Source organism: Nyctereutes procyonoides, unplaced genomic scaffold, assembly GCF_905146905.1.
Source record: "Nyctereutes procyonoides isolate TBG_1078 unplaced genomic scaffold, NYPRO_anot_genome, whole genome shotgun sequence".
Classification (NCBI taxonomy): Eukaryota; Metazoa; Chordata; class Mammalia; order Carnivora; family Canidae; genus Nyctereutes; species Nyctereutes procyonoides.
The window spans coordinates 58,413,470-58,431,619 of NW_026575133.1; the positions used below are offsets into that span (position 1 = coordinate 58,413,470).

At 40.5% G+C, this 18,150-nt stretch overlaps 1 protein-coding gene across 2 annotated transcripts in view; it reads right to left on the minus strand.

Annotated features, from left to right (window-relative positions):
• XKR6 (XK related 6) overlaps nt 1-8,895 on the minus strand; it is a 313,018-nt gene extending 304,123 nt beyond the window's left edge. The window contains exon 1 of one of the 2 annotated variants that reach the window (XR_008661201.1): nt 8,084-8,215. Coding sequence is in view for 1 of the 2 variants with exons in the window: in XM_055300213.1 (XP_055156188.1) it covers nt 8,084-8,859 (776 nt within the window). In the remaining variant the exon portion in view is untranslated. Of the gene's footprint in view, nt 1-8,083 lie in introns of both variants that reach the window. The other variant, XM_055300213.1, reaches the window with a different exon arrangement.
• Between the last annotated feature and the right edge of the window lie 9,255 nt (nt 8,896-18,150).

Below are 18,150 nucleotides of genomic sequence, written 5' to 3' on the forward strand. Positions count from 1 at the left end.
TATAGAAAGACAAGAAATATAAGTGTTGGCGAGATGTAGAGAAAAGGGAATCCTCATGCACTGTTGATAATGTAAATCTGTGCAGCCACTATAGAAAACAGTATGGAAGTTCCTCAAAAAATTAAAAATAGAACTACCATACAATCTAGCAGTTCCAGCTCTAGGTATAAATCCAAAGGAAAAAAACACTGAAACCAAAACACCTTGAAAAGACGTATGGACTCCTATGTTTTAAATCATTATTTACAAATACAATAGTCAAGATGTGTAAGTAACCTAAGTATCCATCAACAGATGAATGGGTAAACAAGATGTGGTGTATTATCCAGCCATAAAAGATGAAATCTTGCCATTTGAGACAACATGGATGGACCTATAAGGTATTATCCTAAAGAGGTAAGTCAATGATTTCACTTAATATGTGGAATCTAAAAAACAAAGCAGAAAAAAACTCAGATACAGAGAACAAATTGATGGTTGACAGAGGGGAGAAGGGTAGGGCAATGAAGGTGAAGGGGATAAAGGGCATAATCTTCCAATTATAAAATACATTTGAGGCAGAAATGTAATGTACAACAGAAATATCAAATTACTATGTTGTATACCTGAAATTAATGAAACACTGTATATCAATTACTCTTCCATAAAAAAAAACTATTTTAAAAATGGATATTTCAAGATGGAAGTGATACAAGAAACTTTGTTAGCAATATGTAAAATACCTTAGAATTTGGTGATTTGTTTTAAGATGTATTAAAATAATGTAATATACCAAGATTGATTCACATTAGACAGAAAAATCTAAAACTGAATCCTATGTAGAAATGTATTAATGACATTGTAATAATATTCAGTGAGTCCTCCAAGCAACACCCAGAAATATATCTGGAACCAAAAAAGTACCTATACCTTAACCTAAGAAAAATAAAAACAAAATTTACTTAAAATTATTTCCTAAAACAGCTCACAACTAACATGGAAGCTATCATTAAAAAAAGTAATTTACAAACACTGCTTTTTCAAAGTTAGAGAATACATACCAAATAACAAATTGCAGTAGGTGATTTTGAGGTTCTTCTCCAGTAAGGTTATTAATCTTAGTGAAACAATTCAGAAAACCTCCAAAATATATAGCTGAGATATATGCACTGCTTTAGCTTAATCTAACAGTAAAAATGTAAAAGATTACAAAAAATGAGCACTTTAAAAGACTAATTTTAGCCGAAATTATAAATTCACAAAATTAGCTAATAAACCAGCATTAATAAATTTTCTGGAAGTCTAAACTTCTATAATTTTTTTTAATTTTTTTTTATTTATTTATGATAGAGAGAGGGGGGGGGGCAGAGACACAGGCAGAGGGAGAAGCAGGCTCCATGCACCGGGAGCCCGGCGTGGGATTCGATCCCGGGTCTCCAGGATCACGCCCTGGGCCAAAGGCAGGCGCCAAACCGCTGTGCCACCCAGGGATCCCTAAACTTCTATAAATTTTAACATTAACTACAGAAAGACATAAAATGCCTCTACAGATAGCAAAGTTACTAAAAATGATGAGAATGTGTGTAGTATGTCAAAATAACATATGGTAAAATTTCAAAGCAGTCCCTGGGAAGCCTATACATTTTTAAATATTTTATTTGTTCTAACTAGAGCATGAATAAAAAAAAAAAACTTCAGAGTACTAATATCGATAGCATAATAAACTTTAAAATTGAAGAGACCTTAAAGATCATTAACTTTAACTCCTGACTTAATACGAGAAAATTAAGGCCAGGGACTTTTTTTGTAACTTGAAGAATGATAAACCCAATTTCTTAACTCCAATGTTCCCTTTATACCACGCTACATATATCTTGTTCTTTTTAAAAAACAAAAAGCTCCAATAACAATAAATAGTGGATTGTCTTTAGGCAAATGTGTCAAAAGTCACTGAATTTTTTAAATGAGGCTGTATGTTGACTTTTTTTTAAATTTTAACTTACCAAACAAACAAATCCAGAATTCTAACTAGAAGAAAACAGGTAAATAGAGCATCATAGAGAATAAATTAAAGTGTTAGCCATAAACTTGTTTGCAGAGAGAATACTGTAAAGCAACCAGCCCAGGGTGAAAAAGGCAACATATATAAATAAACACAGTTTATTTAATTTTGCATCCCACAAAATCTTTCAAGAGTCCAGAATTTATCAGTTACATTTGTCTAACTTGGAATAAAATTTCCAAAATCAAAGCAAATAATGTTAAAAGACAGAAATGAACTGTTTGTAACTTCTGACATGTGCCAACTAGACTTCCAGAATGCTAGACTTCTGTCATAGAGTTTAATGCTTTGTTTCTGGGATCATTCTGGAAATCCTATCCTTCCCACTAGTTGCAATGTTACTCAAAGCATGCCATTGTTTTCATCACCTTTCCTTGTAAATTCAGCGTAAATGTCAAGTTTTACTGTTCCTAATCTCTCAGAAATGAGAAATACTCTTCAGAGATGCTCTCTCTCTTCATAGTCAGTCTCCTTTAGGAAGTAGTTCTTCAAATTATATATGTAACTCTTCCCCTCATCACATATTTCTATGATTTTTCAGGTGGTGGGAAAAGGAAAAGATGACTAGATAAAGATAATTTTATATCTTTCTCTTTGATGATATCAAAGGGTCTTCTTGCCCACTGCAAAATTATAAAATTATTATCTTACATTTTCCTTTAGGTTTAATATCTTCTGTTTACATCTTTAATTCTTTTAGAATTTTTGTTTTTATACGGTAGAGATCAGTTCTTCCCCCATTTGGGTAGTCATATGCCCCCCAAAATCACTCGTTAAATAACCCCTTTCCCATTCATGGATTAGAAATGCTTTACTATCTAAATTCCCACAAACCTGTCTATTTATTCCCACAAACCTATTTATTCTGCTTCACTACCTATTTGCCTAATTCCTCTGCCAGCCACACATTGTTCTAGTTATTGACATTCAAGAGCACATCCATTTTCTGATTTTTCTGATCAGTCTCAACATTTTTCAACACAATTTTTTTGGTTACACAAAAACGTTTACTTTTCTCCGATCAATTTTTTTCTTAAGTTTCTCCTAAAAAAAAAAAACAAAAAAAACAAAACTTTACTGAGTTTTTGAACCAGAATTTCATTAAATTTACCAATAAAAATTTTTAAATTATTAAATAACTGAGATGCCATCTAGTAATAAGGTACATAAAGCCACTTACGCACACTCACAAACAAATACATGTATACAATCTTCATTTGACTGTGACTAGTACTCTGGCCCCATACAAATGAAATTTCCTTATTTGCAAGGTAACATTTCCATTTCTAAATCACAAAATCTTTGAGCTAGAGGGACATTATAGATCATCATTTAGTCCAACACCTCTTGTAAACTCAGTTATGTTTACCTCAAGCCTACTTGAGAATCATTTCAAAATTAAAATTAATACACCTTTTACATGCAACATAATCATAAAAGTACTCCTCGGATCACACACAAGGCAAAGAAGTGGGCTGCATTTACTGAAGACTGCTTTCAATTTAGGAATCCTTTCAGAATAAGATCTATACTCAGCTCAAAGAAAAAATATAGAGTACCATAAGTACATTCACTTGTAACAGCTCCAAGTACTTTTTAAGATACTCATGTTTCCAAGATAAATCTTTTTGTTACAGTGTGTCCAGGAACCAAACTTCATAGTACCTCATCATTCCATTCCCAATTGTTGCATCATATTTATTAAGAACACAAATCCAACAACAATCTCCAAGTGGAATAAGCTGAAACAATTCTAAAAGTGTTTCTCAAGCCTGGCTGCCCATGTAATCACCTGTGGAGCTTCTAAAAATAAGCTTGAGTGGGCTGCACCCTGGGACCTTCAGTATGTTATTTTTCTTTTTTAAAGCTATAGTAGGTTCTGTTCTCAGCCAGAGTTAAGAATCACTATTCCAAAAGATTCAACAAAAACAAAGATCCTTAATATGTCAAATATCCCTATATATGGGGTGGGAGGGTGGGTGGATGGAGAAGTAGTAATGAAAAAGCATCTTCACCAGCCTAGCAATACTTGCTGCCAATTAAGAGAGTGTGCCCCTACACTGTCAGTCTTAAAACAGAAAAAACTGCGGGAGCCCCTTGGTGGGTACTCTTGGTCTGGCTCAGGGCACGACTGAGCTCAAGGTTGTGAGATAGGGCCCTGAGTAGGGCTCCATGCTCAGTGAGGAGTCTACTAAGTAGTTTCTCTCTCCTTCTCCCTCTCCCTCTCCCCCTGCTCCCTCTCCTCTCTTCCTCTCGAATAAATAAATCTTTAAGAAAAGAAAAAAATTGAGAAAAACAAAGTTTTCTTGACTGTTCATAGATTTGATGGGGCCATTATGATGTGTGAAACCTCTCCATTCCTCACCCTGGAAGGCAACCCTCCACCCCACACCATCTCCCAAGAGAAAGGACCGCTGATATTTACTTTAAAAAATGGCTAACACTATTAAGATTTTATATAAATTCTTCTTTTACTTGGTGAAATAGAAGGATATAAACACATCCACAAAAATAAATAGGGAGATTAATGATTTGGCCATGATGCCATGACATTAGATGTAATTTCGTTCAAACTGTCGCTTCGCTACCGTGGAGAACTGCCAACACACTGACCACCCTCTGAACGCAGCACAGAAGTAAAGAAAGGCCAATACACTGAAGGAAAACACTTACATACAGTGCAAATATGCGAACTAAATCGAACTGTTCTGAAGGTCTAACCCTCCAAGAAAATGATCACACTTTCTAACAACAACACTTTCACTAAACTGATGCCGGGTGTGACTCATATTCCTGTTATGAATGACTCATATACCTTCTATCCCTGGGACAAGCACCTGAAAAATAGAACACACAAAGCTATACTATAAGCTACATGTTAAGTAATTACTGAGGGTAAAGCATGCATTAAACAGACCTCAATAACACAATAATACTCTGCAAAAGGTTCATGAAACCAAATCATCTCACCGACAACTGTTCCATGCTCCAATTCTGGCCTAGCCAAAAATATTTTCTTATATTCTGTAAACTTATTTGATGAAACAGTATCAAGTATGTGCTATCTCCAAAGGAAAGGCATCACACAGCATCACACATCACAAATTTTATCACCCTACTATCAAGAAAAACTAAATTCTCTTAAGTAAGCACTAGGATTTGTCAAAGCAAGAGTTAGATAGCTTTACGTTAGGAAAAAAAGAAAAAAGCCATGTGAAGAGACAAGTATCTGTGGTTTAGTGGAATCCGTTTTAACAATGTACAACTTTCCCAACATCTTTTCTTAGAAATGTGGCCCAAATCAGTGATAGAATTCCTAGGCCCTGACCTTTTTGTCACATGACCACATGAAATAGCAAAATTTAAGTAGCAAATATAATTAAGGAAACAACTGTAACCCCAAAAAATCTGGAATAAAAACTCGGATGATGTATGATTAAGTAATTGCCCCCAAATTAGAACAAAACAAAGGTAAAAACCTTTCTGTAAAGCATTTCAAATGAGTATCTTCATTTAAGCCACATGTCTAACAGGCACCAAAGAGCAGATCCTGCTCCTGGAATATTTCAAGTAAAACCAGCTTTCTGGAAAAAAATTGAAATAAATAAAATCCTTCTTCAACAAATACTTCTTTTGAAGTATGGTTACCTTGGAATAAGTAAGTTAATTCACATATCTTTTGATACTTTATACTTTCAAAACTTCATGAAATATTTAGACATACATTCTAATCTTGAAAAAAAAATTATAAATATAGTAAAATCACAGGCATCTTTTTAAACATATGTATGCCACTGCAAATCTTAAAAGTCCAATGAAGATCTGGGAAACAAATACACCACCCTATTTTAAACAACTTTAAATCCTAAATCCACACTTAAAATGTACTTGTTGGTTTGTTCCAAAATCTGGACTTCTTACTTTGCCCAAATACAATTAAGACTGAGGTCAGTTGGGGGGGGGGGGAATGTTCTGCCTAAAAAACTTGTGAAACTGAACTCCATTTCATTATGTCCAAAAAGCTTACTGCTAATAAATATCTAGGATGGATTACATTAGGAACAATTCTCTCAGGAACTTTAACCTGACACCAAGATTCTTACTGCCAACACTTAACGAGCTGAAGACAGGGAGAGATATAGGGGACTTCAGCTTGTTCAGAAGAAACCTAGTTATTAAATTTATGCTGTTATATTTTACTAGTATTTCAAAATCTTTCTCTTCCCCATTCTTCTAGTCCTGCTCCCCCTTCGTTCTTTTGCATCTTACCCATCAAAAAAAGTATCCCCGGTATCAAACACACTACCTTTTTGATTCTATATGGATTTGGGTGTTTAGAGATGTGTTTAGATTTAGATTTCAAATTCAAAACATGTTTCAAAATTTTTACTTGACCCCAAGCTACACTCAAAATTGCTAAAAGTTAGTCTTTTTTTTCTTAGCCCTATTTTATCCCCCCTACCTCCTTCTTACAAGCTTATCATCAGGAAACCCAGTTATTTGCAGACAAATACAAATAGCCCTTTTGCTAGGAAGTAAACAAGACTGGGAGCACCAGGAAAATCAAGAACCACTCACTCGTCCCCCATCCTGAATCTGCATATAAATTCTACAGGACAAAGTTCTCTTGCATTCACTTTCATGATTTGACTTAATTCAATCCCATGCTTTCCGAAACGTTTTTATTAAAACTGTGAAGAGAGAGCTGGACAAACAATTCGGAAGACAAAGAACTTCTACCTCCCATAACTCGAGTACATCTCAGTTAACGGAAATACAAAGCACCTAAAACCTCCTACTAGGTGCAGAATTCAGGGCCCAAAACGTCTCCTCACAGAAGCAATGTACCTGAAGAGCTCTGTGTCATTTACCTTCGGTTAAGATTTGTTTCTTGCAACTGTTTACCTACACACTCCGTTTCCAGAACACACTCAAGCTGATTTAAATTGGAGGGCACAGATTTACCAAGATCTTAAGGGGATCCCTTCCTTAGTTTAGCCAGTTAAGATTACAGCCAAAACAACATCTGCCAAGTGGTTTCTGAGGGGCTCACCACGCACAGGAGAAATTTACAAAAGAAGGAAGGGCCGCAGGGCCAAGCTCTGGGCTTGTGGAAACATAAATCACCTACGCACTGGCCTGGCTACCAAAACCAACGTCCCTCCGGAATAGGCGTTCAGGTGGTTAGTTGACTTCCTGGAGGTGAGAGTTATGCGCTTACACCCACCATATACTACACAATTTTACCTGTCACCAAGAAAAGGGCACGTCTAATCCAGCTCCCCCCCCCCCAAAAAAAAGTCGTTTTTCCTTCAAGGAGGGCAGCGGTTTGGGGTCATTAGCAGGGGCTGGGGATTGCGGGGGGGGGGGGGGGCGTGGAATAAAGGAGTGCTAAAAGGAGAGGCAGGGCCCCACACAGGCCGCTGCGGAGAGAAGACTGGGGAAGAGGGGAAGACGTCTCACGGGGGGGGGGGGGGGGGGCAAAACCGAGTGCAAAACCGGCTGGAAAAAGGAAGGTCCCCCCGCCCCCAGGAGACGAGCTGGGGTGCAGACAGAGAGCGCTAAGGGCTGGTTACCTTGGGATACAGGGGAAGGGGACAACGGAAATACAGAGGTCTTCGGAGAGGCGAGGGACGGAAAGGACGAGGCAGGGTCTCGGGTAAGTGCGAACCGGGAAAGCAGACAGACAGACAGACAGACAGACAGCCGAACCGCGGGAGCCGCGGGGCTGGGGCCTCCCAGGGCCAAAAGGCGTGGCCAGGGATCCAGATCAAACGAGGGTCTTTTGGAGACGCCAGGGCAAGCGCGCGGGAAACCCCTCCTTCAGGACCCCGGGCCAGACCCATCCGGGGGGCCCGGCCGCGAGGCAGCTCGAGGGCAGGACGCGCGCGTCCGGAGGGCCCCGGCCTGGCCCGCGGGGGCCCTCGGCAGGCCCGACCGCCTGGCCCCGGCCCCGGCCCCGGCCCCCGCCCCGGCCCCCGGCCCCGGCCCCCGCCCCGGCCCCCGCCCCGCCCCCGGCCCCCGCCCCCGCAGTGCTCTTACCTCCACACCTGCCCCATCTGCAGCAGGTGGATGACCGACTGCCAGATCCACACGGACAGGCGGCACAGGCGCTGCGCCCCCGGCGTGGCCGAGGCCCCCGGGCCGCCGCGGGCCGCGCCGTGGCCGTAGCCGGCCCCCATCATGGGGGGGCCCCGGCTGCTGAGCCCCTCCACGGCGCCCAGCCCGCCGCCCGTGTAGTCCTGCACGAACCAGCGGAAGCTCAGGCTCTGCACCAGCAGCGACGGCACCAGCACGAAGAAGAGGGTCAGCCCGAAGAAGCCGTAGTCCCCCTTGCGGTAGTAGTCGAGGGCCAGCCACAGGTCGGTGCCCACGTCCCCGAAGAAGACGAGCAGCGCCAGCACGATCCACAGGCAGTCGAGCCACGGCCGCTCCACCTGCGGCGGCGGCGGCGGCGGCGGCGGCGGCGGCCGGGCGGCGGGCGTCGGGGGGTGGTGGTCTGCGCCGGCGGCCGCGGGCGGCTGCAGCGGCTGGTCCCCCCCGTCGGCGGCGGCGGCGGCGGCGCTGCGGCGCGGCTTCCTGCCCAGGAGGGAGCGCAGGCAGGCGGAGCGGCAGCCCCAGTAGCACGAGGAGGTGTTGCAGCAGTGGCAGATGTGCAGCGAGCTGCTCTCGCCGGGCTCGCTGCCGTCGCCGCCGCCGCCGCAGCCGCCTCCCCCGGGCTCCCCGTCCTCCTCGCCGCCGCTGCCCACCGCCTCGTCCAGGTTGTGCAGCTGGGCGAAGCCCACCCCCACGCCACCGCCATCGGATTTCGCCGCCATCTTGACTCTCTTCCCAGCTCCGGAGGTTGGGGGGGGAGGGACGGGAGGGGGGGGGAAGAAGGCAGGGAACGGGGAGGGGGGGAAACGAATGGAGAGGAAGGGGGGCGGGGAGGAAGCGGGGGAGCAAACGAACGAGGGGGGAGTGGGCCAGGGAACCCCCTCCGCTTCCGGGTAGTTGGCGTCACTTCCGGGCGAGCCCCCCAATCGCACGGCGCCCGCAGCTCCCCGGCCCTACCCTCCCGGCCAAGATGGCCGCCCTCCTGTGCCTCAGCTGCTGGGCGGGGGGCCGGGGGGTTCTCCCCGCCAGGGCTCCCCTTCCCCTCTTCCGTTGACCCCGAAACCCATCAGGTTGACCCCTCGGCGTTTCTGAATCCCGCTGGGCCGAGTGATGCGGTCCAAAGTGATCCCTGGAGGGGGCAGTGCCAGACGTTTTGGGGTCCCCTTCCTCAGCGTCGCAGCTCACAGCTTTCCTCCAGGAGAAACGCCCCCTAACACCCTCCCGGCCGCTGGCGGAGGGGCGGGACCTCTGAGGGAAGGGGCGGAGCTAGTGCAAAGCAGGTGATTACGTGTCACTTCCGGGAGATAGGATGACCTCATTGAGTAGTTAGGGCCCCCCCCCATCAAGATGGCTGTGTCTCACCTCTTTGGTTGTTTGGGTTTTTTTTTTTTCTTTCTTTCTTTCTTTCAAAATTCTCTCCTACTCTTTTTCTTATTTGGGGAGAGGGGGGGTCTTGAGAAGTTACATAAATCAGTTTAGATTCCCACACACAACTTACTGATTCTCACTTGTATTTAGACACCTCCCTCCTCTGTTGACCCCCTGATTTTCTTGTTACTGACAACTTTACCATCTTTAGTAATAAAGTTTCCATCATTTCCTTAAGAAAACTCCAAACTCCAGCTAAAAGTCAGCCTACTGAGGCTTGAACATTGAAGATTAAATTGGCATTCGTGACCTTGAATGTATTTTCTTCATCATTGAAATGTATTTTTACCAACTTCTTTTTTGAGTATATATATGTGATTTTAAAATCATGTGACCTTAATTTGTAAAGTTCTGAACTAGCCAGTGTTTAAGCTGTGTCAATTACTCATTCGAGCTCTTTGAATGTGTTAAGACTGCCTTTTAGGATTTTTTTGGTGCTAAAGCTCTGTCAGTAAACATGGCTTTAAATGAGTGAAAATGTTATCGTTGTGCGATATCATTAAGACAGGTGCAAGGTACACGGCTTAATCTTAACAAATTAGAAAAGTGAAGCACCACTGAGTGGATTTGAATTACAATGATATAGTGAAAATATGTTTGAAGACAGACCAAGCAAGCTACGTGGTTACAGTTGTTACTGATCAAGTAAAAAAAAAAAAAAAAAAAACACTGTGAAATTTTAAAAAAAGTTTTAAATCCTGAATTCTGTCCTTGACCAACAGATTCTTGTATTCATTTTTCTGATTCTGCCTACTTCTATCTTCAGTGAAACCTGATAAAGCCATAATTTTCTTTGGAATACTGAGGAGAATTTAGGTAATATTTGCACTGAAGTTCTGTGGAAGAAAGGTGCCTTTGAAATTTTCAGTATTATTTTGAGGTATATGGTATTTAACACTATAGCATCTAGCTAACTGGGGGTGTCAGAGCAAACAAGGTTTCCATATTTTAGGACACAACTTTTCGTGAGCATTTATGCTAAGGTAAATCCTGTAAAGACTTTACAGAAAGTACTCATGGAGAATTTTTACCCCAGCCATTGAGGAGGGAGGTAAGGGGAAAGGGAGAGAAGTAATTCCAAAATCTACTTTGGGAAACAAACCACATAACTGTACTCCTTTATTTCATATTGTGATTTAAGTCTCTTTTTTCCTACGGTAGTAGTAAAAATTACAGCCAGCAGGTAACAATACGTCTGCATATAGATGACATTCTATTTCTTTACTAAATCTGTATTTTAGAAAGACAGATTAAGTGTAGATTAGGACTGCCTAGGTTTGGATCCCAGTTCCACTAAAATAATAATGTGAATGGTAAAAAGGAAACCACAGGCCCAAAATAGTATCACTCAGGCCAAGTCACCAAACCAGGGCTTAATATCTCACTGCAGTTTTGACCTCCCCCAGAAATGTAGTCTTAACCAGTCATTCAGAAATTTTCCGAGTGGCACCAATGAAGTAATCTGTCACATGGACCCCCTCCATCCACCAAAGATGAGATAATCCTAATAAGAACCATTGCCCTTGCAGCTAAGGGAAGATGACCTTGCCTGGTACAACTCTTTCTTTTCTTTTGCTAGTAACTTTTGTGCCCATCCTCCTTCCTGTAAAAACCTTCCACTTTGTAGAACTCCTTGGAGCTCCCCTCTACTTGCTAGATGGGATGCTGCCCAATTCATAAATCATTTAATAAAACAAGTTAGATCTTTGCATTTACATGGTTGAATTTTTGTTCTTTAACATGAATAATTTGAGCAAGATAATCTCCTTAAACCTCAGTTTCCTCCATTGTATGAGAGAAATACAACAGTACCTTCTCTGAAAAGTTGTGGGGTGGATGAAAGGTGGTAATCCATTGGAAACTCTCAACATGATACCTGATAGGTAGTGAGCACTAAATAAATGATAACTGCTATTTTTATTACCATTGCTATTATGATTCTGTTTGCATAATACCAACGCTTTACTTAAATTCCATCATTCAGTGCATTTGGGATCTCTAATAAATGTAGGCATTTTTAAATATCCCTAGGAAACAGATACAATTAATTTGTGTTTTCAAGTATATTTTCTCTGCTTAAGCCTGTAAGGCTATGAAATGAGATACAAAAGCATGCAACAATGACATATTTATGATTCCTGTTTCTATGTGCCCTGAAAGAACATAATCTACTAGTGAAATTAGCTAAGTAAATTACACTCACTGTATAAAGCTGACAAATGGGACTGAATCTAAAGGGTTTATCACAATTGAAATTTCAAGTAGATATATAAGATTTGCAGGCTATCTAGTGATTTCAACTTTACATTTGCTATTTCAACAATTTTATCATTCTGACTTCTGTGAAAGGGATACATTGTGGAATCCAGAAGGTCCTAAAATTAAAATCAGTTACAATGATAATAAAGCCATTATGAAGACTCATTGAAAGGTTAACATAAATTTTGGCTCTGCTATGAATAATACTTTTTTTACCCAGAATTTTGGGGCAATTAGGCATACCAAGTGAGTTCAGAGCTGAGCATCAATAAATAGTGAGCACTCAATAAATTTTGGTCAAATAAGTGAATTGGTTAATTTTTGAGGTAACTGAAATTTACCGTTTCAAATGCCTCCCCCAAATTGTATTTTACATTTGATAACATAAATCTTTAAAAACCGTTGATGTATTACAAAGATACCTTGATTCTTTAGTAAACAGGGAAGAAATAAATAAAAAGAAATTCATTGACCACTGGTCTGCTTTCTTCAGAGCATACCAGTTAACCTTTTCTGAATGACTTGACCTTAAGGCAGCCTTATGCTAAGAGGCTCTGTCTATCCTTGAGCCTACTAAGGATATTTTTGTTTTTGTTGTTTCTAAATAATTTTTAGATTATAGGATACTTTTGTTTTTGTTGTTTCTAAATAATTTTTTTTAATTTCTGCTTTTTTAAAATTCAGTCAGTTAACAACTTTGGCTCCTTTTACTTCCACTTTGACATAGGCTGGGCTGTCAAACCACAAAGCATGTTGGAATTACATGCAATATAATGGTAAATAGATTTTTTAGAGCCTCCTCTATGAGTAAAGTAAGACAGATTTAATACATGGAAATTGTGGCATACAGTTTGAGAGAAAGACCTTTGGGGTTTTTCTTCCCAATTCTCTGCTATTTTCAGAAAGGCAAAGGGAAATTTAATGTTAAATGTTATTATATATTAGACACCATCCCAAACATCATTCCAGTTAATCTAACAACAGTCCAAAAAGGCATGGGGATTGATATACCCATTATAATGGCTGGAAAACAGCCTCCAGTCTCTCAAATGACTTACCCACAGTCACATCCATAGGCGATAAGGTAGCTGTGAATTAGAATCTAAGCAGGTCTCATTCCAAAGCCTAAACCACTTACCCTCCCTTTGTCCTGGGCCAGCCAGCTATCTGGCCTCTTGAAATGAAGTCAGTCTTACCGTTCTAGTCACTAGAGGGGCGCTCTTATGATGCTGATACACATTAGGGAAACAAAGTACTTGAATTACAGCATGAGGATTTGCCCCTAAAAAAGCATAATGAAAGGGCTTCCTCATACATTCTTCACCAGGTTTTCCTCATTTGAGCCAGAGTAAAGCCTCAAACCTTATCAATTTTATTCCTTGTATTTATTGTCTTTAGAGAAATAGGACTTCTTTGAGCACAGCAGAGTAAGCTCATGGAATCCATTATCCCTAAAAGCTCCATTTCTATATTTGATTTTAAGAATTGCAATTTGAGGGATCCCTGGGTGGCGCAGAAGTTTAGCGCCTGCCTTTGGCCACGGGCGCGATCCTGGGGACCCGGGATCGAGTTCCACGTTGGGCTCCCGGTGCATGGAGCCTGCTTCTCCCTCTGCCTGTGTCTCTGCCTCTCTCTCTTTCTCTCTCTTTGTGTGACTATCATAAATAAATAAAAATTAAAAAAATTTAAAAAAAAAAGAATTGCAATTTGAGCACTTTCATACATCCATGTTGGTGTTACAAAATGGTACAATATCTATGGAAGGGTATACGGCACAATCTATCAATATTAAAAATGCAATCATCCTTGGAGACAACAATCCTTCTAATGGGAATTTATCCTACACATAAATATGCACATGTCAGGGACGCCTGGGTGGCTCAGCTGTTGAGCCTCTGCCTTTGGCTTAGGGCATGATCCCCAAGTCCTGGGATTGGGTCCCGCGTCAGGCTCCCCGAATGGAGCCTGCTTCTCCTTCTGTCTCTGCCTCTCTCTGTCTCTCATGAATAAATAAATAAATAAATAAATAAATAAATAAATAAAATCTTTAAAATAAATAAATAACTATGCACATGTCAGAAATTACATGTGGACAAGGTTATACATGTAGCACTGTTTATTGTTCATAATAGGAAGAAAAATGAGGAGGAAAAAACCCAAGTGTCAGTCCGAAGAAATACTTGTTAAATAGATTGTGGCACATCCACATGACAAAATACTATGTGGTGATATTGAAAATTTATGGTTTTCATTTTAATGATATAGAAAGAGTTATAGGACACGTTGTTATACAAAAAGAGTAAGGTGCAAAACAATAAAGCATGCTACATTTTCTGTAAAAATGGGAGGGGGGAGTAGAAGGTTATCTATTCCTATTTTCTGTATTTGCATAAAGCAGTTCAAAAAAGATAGCAAAGAAACTAATTCAAGAGATTACCTACAGGATGATGAACAGCTGTGGGAAGAATGGTGTGAACATTGGGATGGAGGGGATGGGAGGAAAACAATAAATGTTTACAGGAGTTTTTTTGGCGGAATGAGGAATGTGCACACATAGGTGGGGTTGCAGAGATATGTAGGAGTGAAGGGCTAGGCACTTCTGAATTTCTTCTGGACAGTAACACCACTGAGAAGTATTTTGTAAAGATGTTTGTTAAGAACTCTGATATCTGTGAATTGATTTAAACCCTTCTTGAACTTTCCTATACTTTTATCCACTATATTATCTAAGTAAGGATAATGAGATCCATGAATTAACTCCCCAGAGAGCAGAGTACAGCACAAGTTCATCATATATACACAACTTATGTGAAATCAACTATTTACATTCAACCAAGAGAAAATGAGGGGCAAGCATTAATAAATCAAATCATACAGGCCACTTCAGAATGGGTGTATGCCTTCACAGACACGGTGAGACAGGTAATGGAAATATGCTATTTCCACAGTAGACCTTGGTCCCTTAGATTCTCATGACTGTCTTGCCAGGCCATGTGTGATTCTAGAATTAAAAGATTTGTGTTTGTCCTAAAATATGGCCCCCAAACTCAAGCCAAGTCCTTTCTCTGATCTTCAACCAAAGATACAAGATTTTGTCTGATGCTAGAGGAAAAGTTTGCTGAGTTGGTCTTTTGACAAACTGATATGATGTCTCCAAAACAAAGGAAATTTTGAGCATACACAGCTCTTATGCATAGTGCTGACCTCAGACCCTAACAATTGACACTGGTACCCCAAACCATGTGAAATCCCTCAGTGGTGTCTCCTTCACATTTTAGACATGTTTCCTGGTGTAGTGCTTCAGAATGTGACAGACACCAAATTAAATCAAGTCTAATTTAATTCGGCAAGTGTTTATTGAAAAAATATCTAACTTCCTTTGTTGCAAAGAAAATGAAATATAATTTCTACAAACCACAATCCCATTAAAGGCAGAAAATAAACGCCTACAAATAGCAGTTAACAAAACAGCATTATAAATAAGTCCTGAAGTGATGCTAAAGTCTAAAGACCAATTAGAGAGTATAACATAGGATATTCATTCATCAACAAATATCTAAGTGCCTACTACATGTCAGGCATGGTTGAAGTTTACAATTGAGTCAAAGTGACAGACACAGAACAAATAAACAATTGTAAAAATGAAAACATGAAAGTATTTATAAAAGCTTTAAAAAATGCCCAAGAGATGCTTTGTTGGTTAGTTGGTTGGTTTCTAAGTAGAGAATCTACTGAAACAGGAGAAATCAGGAAGTGAAAGTGACATTTAAGTTGAGACCAAAAGATGAGGTGGGACCAGTCTTGGTTGACTATGAAGTGGGAGTGGGAGTAATATTGGAAAATACTTTCCAGATGGAGAAAATTACCTGTGTCAGGCCCTGAGCTATGTACTGCTTAGTCTGTTGGAGAACCTAACAAGAGGCCAGTGTGTAAGCAATTAGTGGACAATGGGGAGAGTAGACCAGAGGAAGACTATGATATAGAGTTTCAGTTTTGCAATGAATGAATCCTGGAGCTGTATGGTGGTGATGGTTGCATAAAAATGCAAGTGTACTTCATATCATTGAACCATTAAAAATGGCTAAGATGGTAAGTTTATGTTACGTGTATTTTACCACAATAAAAAATTTGGAGAAAAAAATAAACTGCGAGATTGAAGAAAGAAGCACGTCTACCATGCTAAAGAATTTTTATTTTATTTGAAGTGTAAATTACATGGGTACAGGCAGTAATAAAAAGGATTGGAGAAAATGAGAGAGGAGAGTTAAAGAAGGCATTGTGGAAGAGGAGAGAATTAATAAAAAGCATTGGCACAATGAACAAGAAGGATCTAAATAAGAGGAGTGGTTGGTATGAGGAAGGAATTCCATGGCTCCAGGCAGCAGATTGGGCCAAACAAAGAAGGTTTTGTGTGGACAAGTGGTAAGGCTGGAGGAGAAAGATGAGAGTGGGAAACCAGTTAGGCTTGATGCTGAAGGCAATGGCAGCCCTTGCCATCAATGCAGGAGAATAAAGAAAAATGTGAAACTGAGTGACCAAGTATCCAAGCACTTGGAGCTAATGTGTGCACTATGGGCAATTAGGAAGGAGAAAGAGGGAAAATTAGTGATGGTTGGACTCGGGGGGAAATCTTTCAGTGCGAAGGGGGGACCTTGTTACATTTGGGTCCCATCAGATCTCTATTTTTATCCTTCCAGACACAGGAGTTCCAGATCCTAGTTAACCTTAAACAGAAGTCCCTGTATCCCACTGACTGATTTCATTTAATAAGTTTACATTGAGTAAACTTATAATATACTTAAGACTGTTCTAAGCACCCTGGAGAACAAACAATTCTATAAACATACTTGACCTCAAGCCAATCACAATCTTCTGTGCATGTTTGGGACCGTGGGGATCATATATTTTCAAGTGATGATTAAATCATGCCCTTCTCTGGATCTTCCTCTTTTCTAAAAAAAAAAAAAGAAGAAGAAGAAGAAGAAGAAGTATAAAAGTTTTTAATTTTGTATTCACAGAATGTAAGCTTTGTATTTAAATCTCAGCTTTGTCATTAACTAGCTATAGCATTTGAGGCAACCTTCTTTCTTGTTTAACCCTCAGTTCCTCACCATTAAGAATAGAAAGAATAAAATTTATGCCATGGTGTGATTTGTGGTAGTTTAATGAATAATGTGTATAGGAAGTATCTACTTCTGAATAAGTGGTCAATTCTGGCCCTTCCCTGCCTCATGTTGCCAGATCCTTATGAAAGTTTTCCTGGTTCCCAAGACCATTATTCATTGATTTATATCACATTTTTTCCTGATTTTATAGCACTATGTGATCGAGTAAGTGTATAGGCTTTGTGTGCACTTGGCCTTTTATACTAGAAATTGTATGAAGGAACAAGCAGTTGTGCAGCCCTGAGTCTGAATTCCCAGCTCAGCCCCTTCCCGGGGCAAGTTACTTCAGTTCTCAGATTTATTTTCGTAATGTGTAAAATAGCACGCTGTTTCCCCAACAAGCTTATTGTGCTATCAATGCCCAGTATACAAAAGGTGCTAAATAAATATTAGTCATCCCTCCCTACTGACTTCCTGTACTTGTTTCCTATTGTTGTTATAACAAATTACCACAAATTTAGAGGCTTAAAGCAACACAAATTTATTACCTTACAATTTTGGAGATCAGAAGTCCAAAATGGGTCTCAGTGGGTGTCAGGGTATCAGCAGGGGGGTGTGTTCTTTCGGGAGGCTCTAGGAAAGAGTCCTTTCTCTGCCTTTTCTAGACCTGGAAGCTGTCTGCATTCCTTGGCTCCTGTCCCTCTTCTTTCTTCAAAGCCAGAAATTGCTTTACCTCTGTGACCACATCTTTTCTGACTCTCCTTCCTTCTTCTTTCTCTCAAAAGGACCCACCCACATAATTAGGATAATCCCTAATGCCCTATGTTATTTGAATTATATCTGCAATTTCTTTTGCCATGTAAAGTAACACTCACAGGTTCCAGGGATTAGGATACGGCCATATTGAGGAAGCTGTTATTCTGCGTTCCACTCCCTTTAACTTTTTCCTGATAAGTAAACTTAAGCTCATCATCCGTGGCCCTCTGTTGACTCTGCCAATTTTCTTAATTGCTATGATACTAACTTCACTTGGTCATCCAGATGGCTAACTGATGATTCACTCACGAATTCTAAGACCAGTGAGCCAGAATGAATTTAAAGAGAATTTTGTGTACAACTCCCACGCTACGTATTGGGAAGAAGAACCTGACCATTGAAGCCATTTATTTAAGGTCACACTGAATCGTATTAGTGCAAGGATTAGGATTTACATTTCTTGAT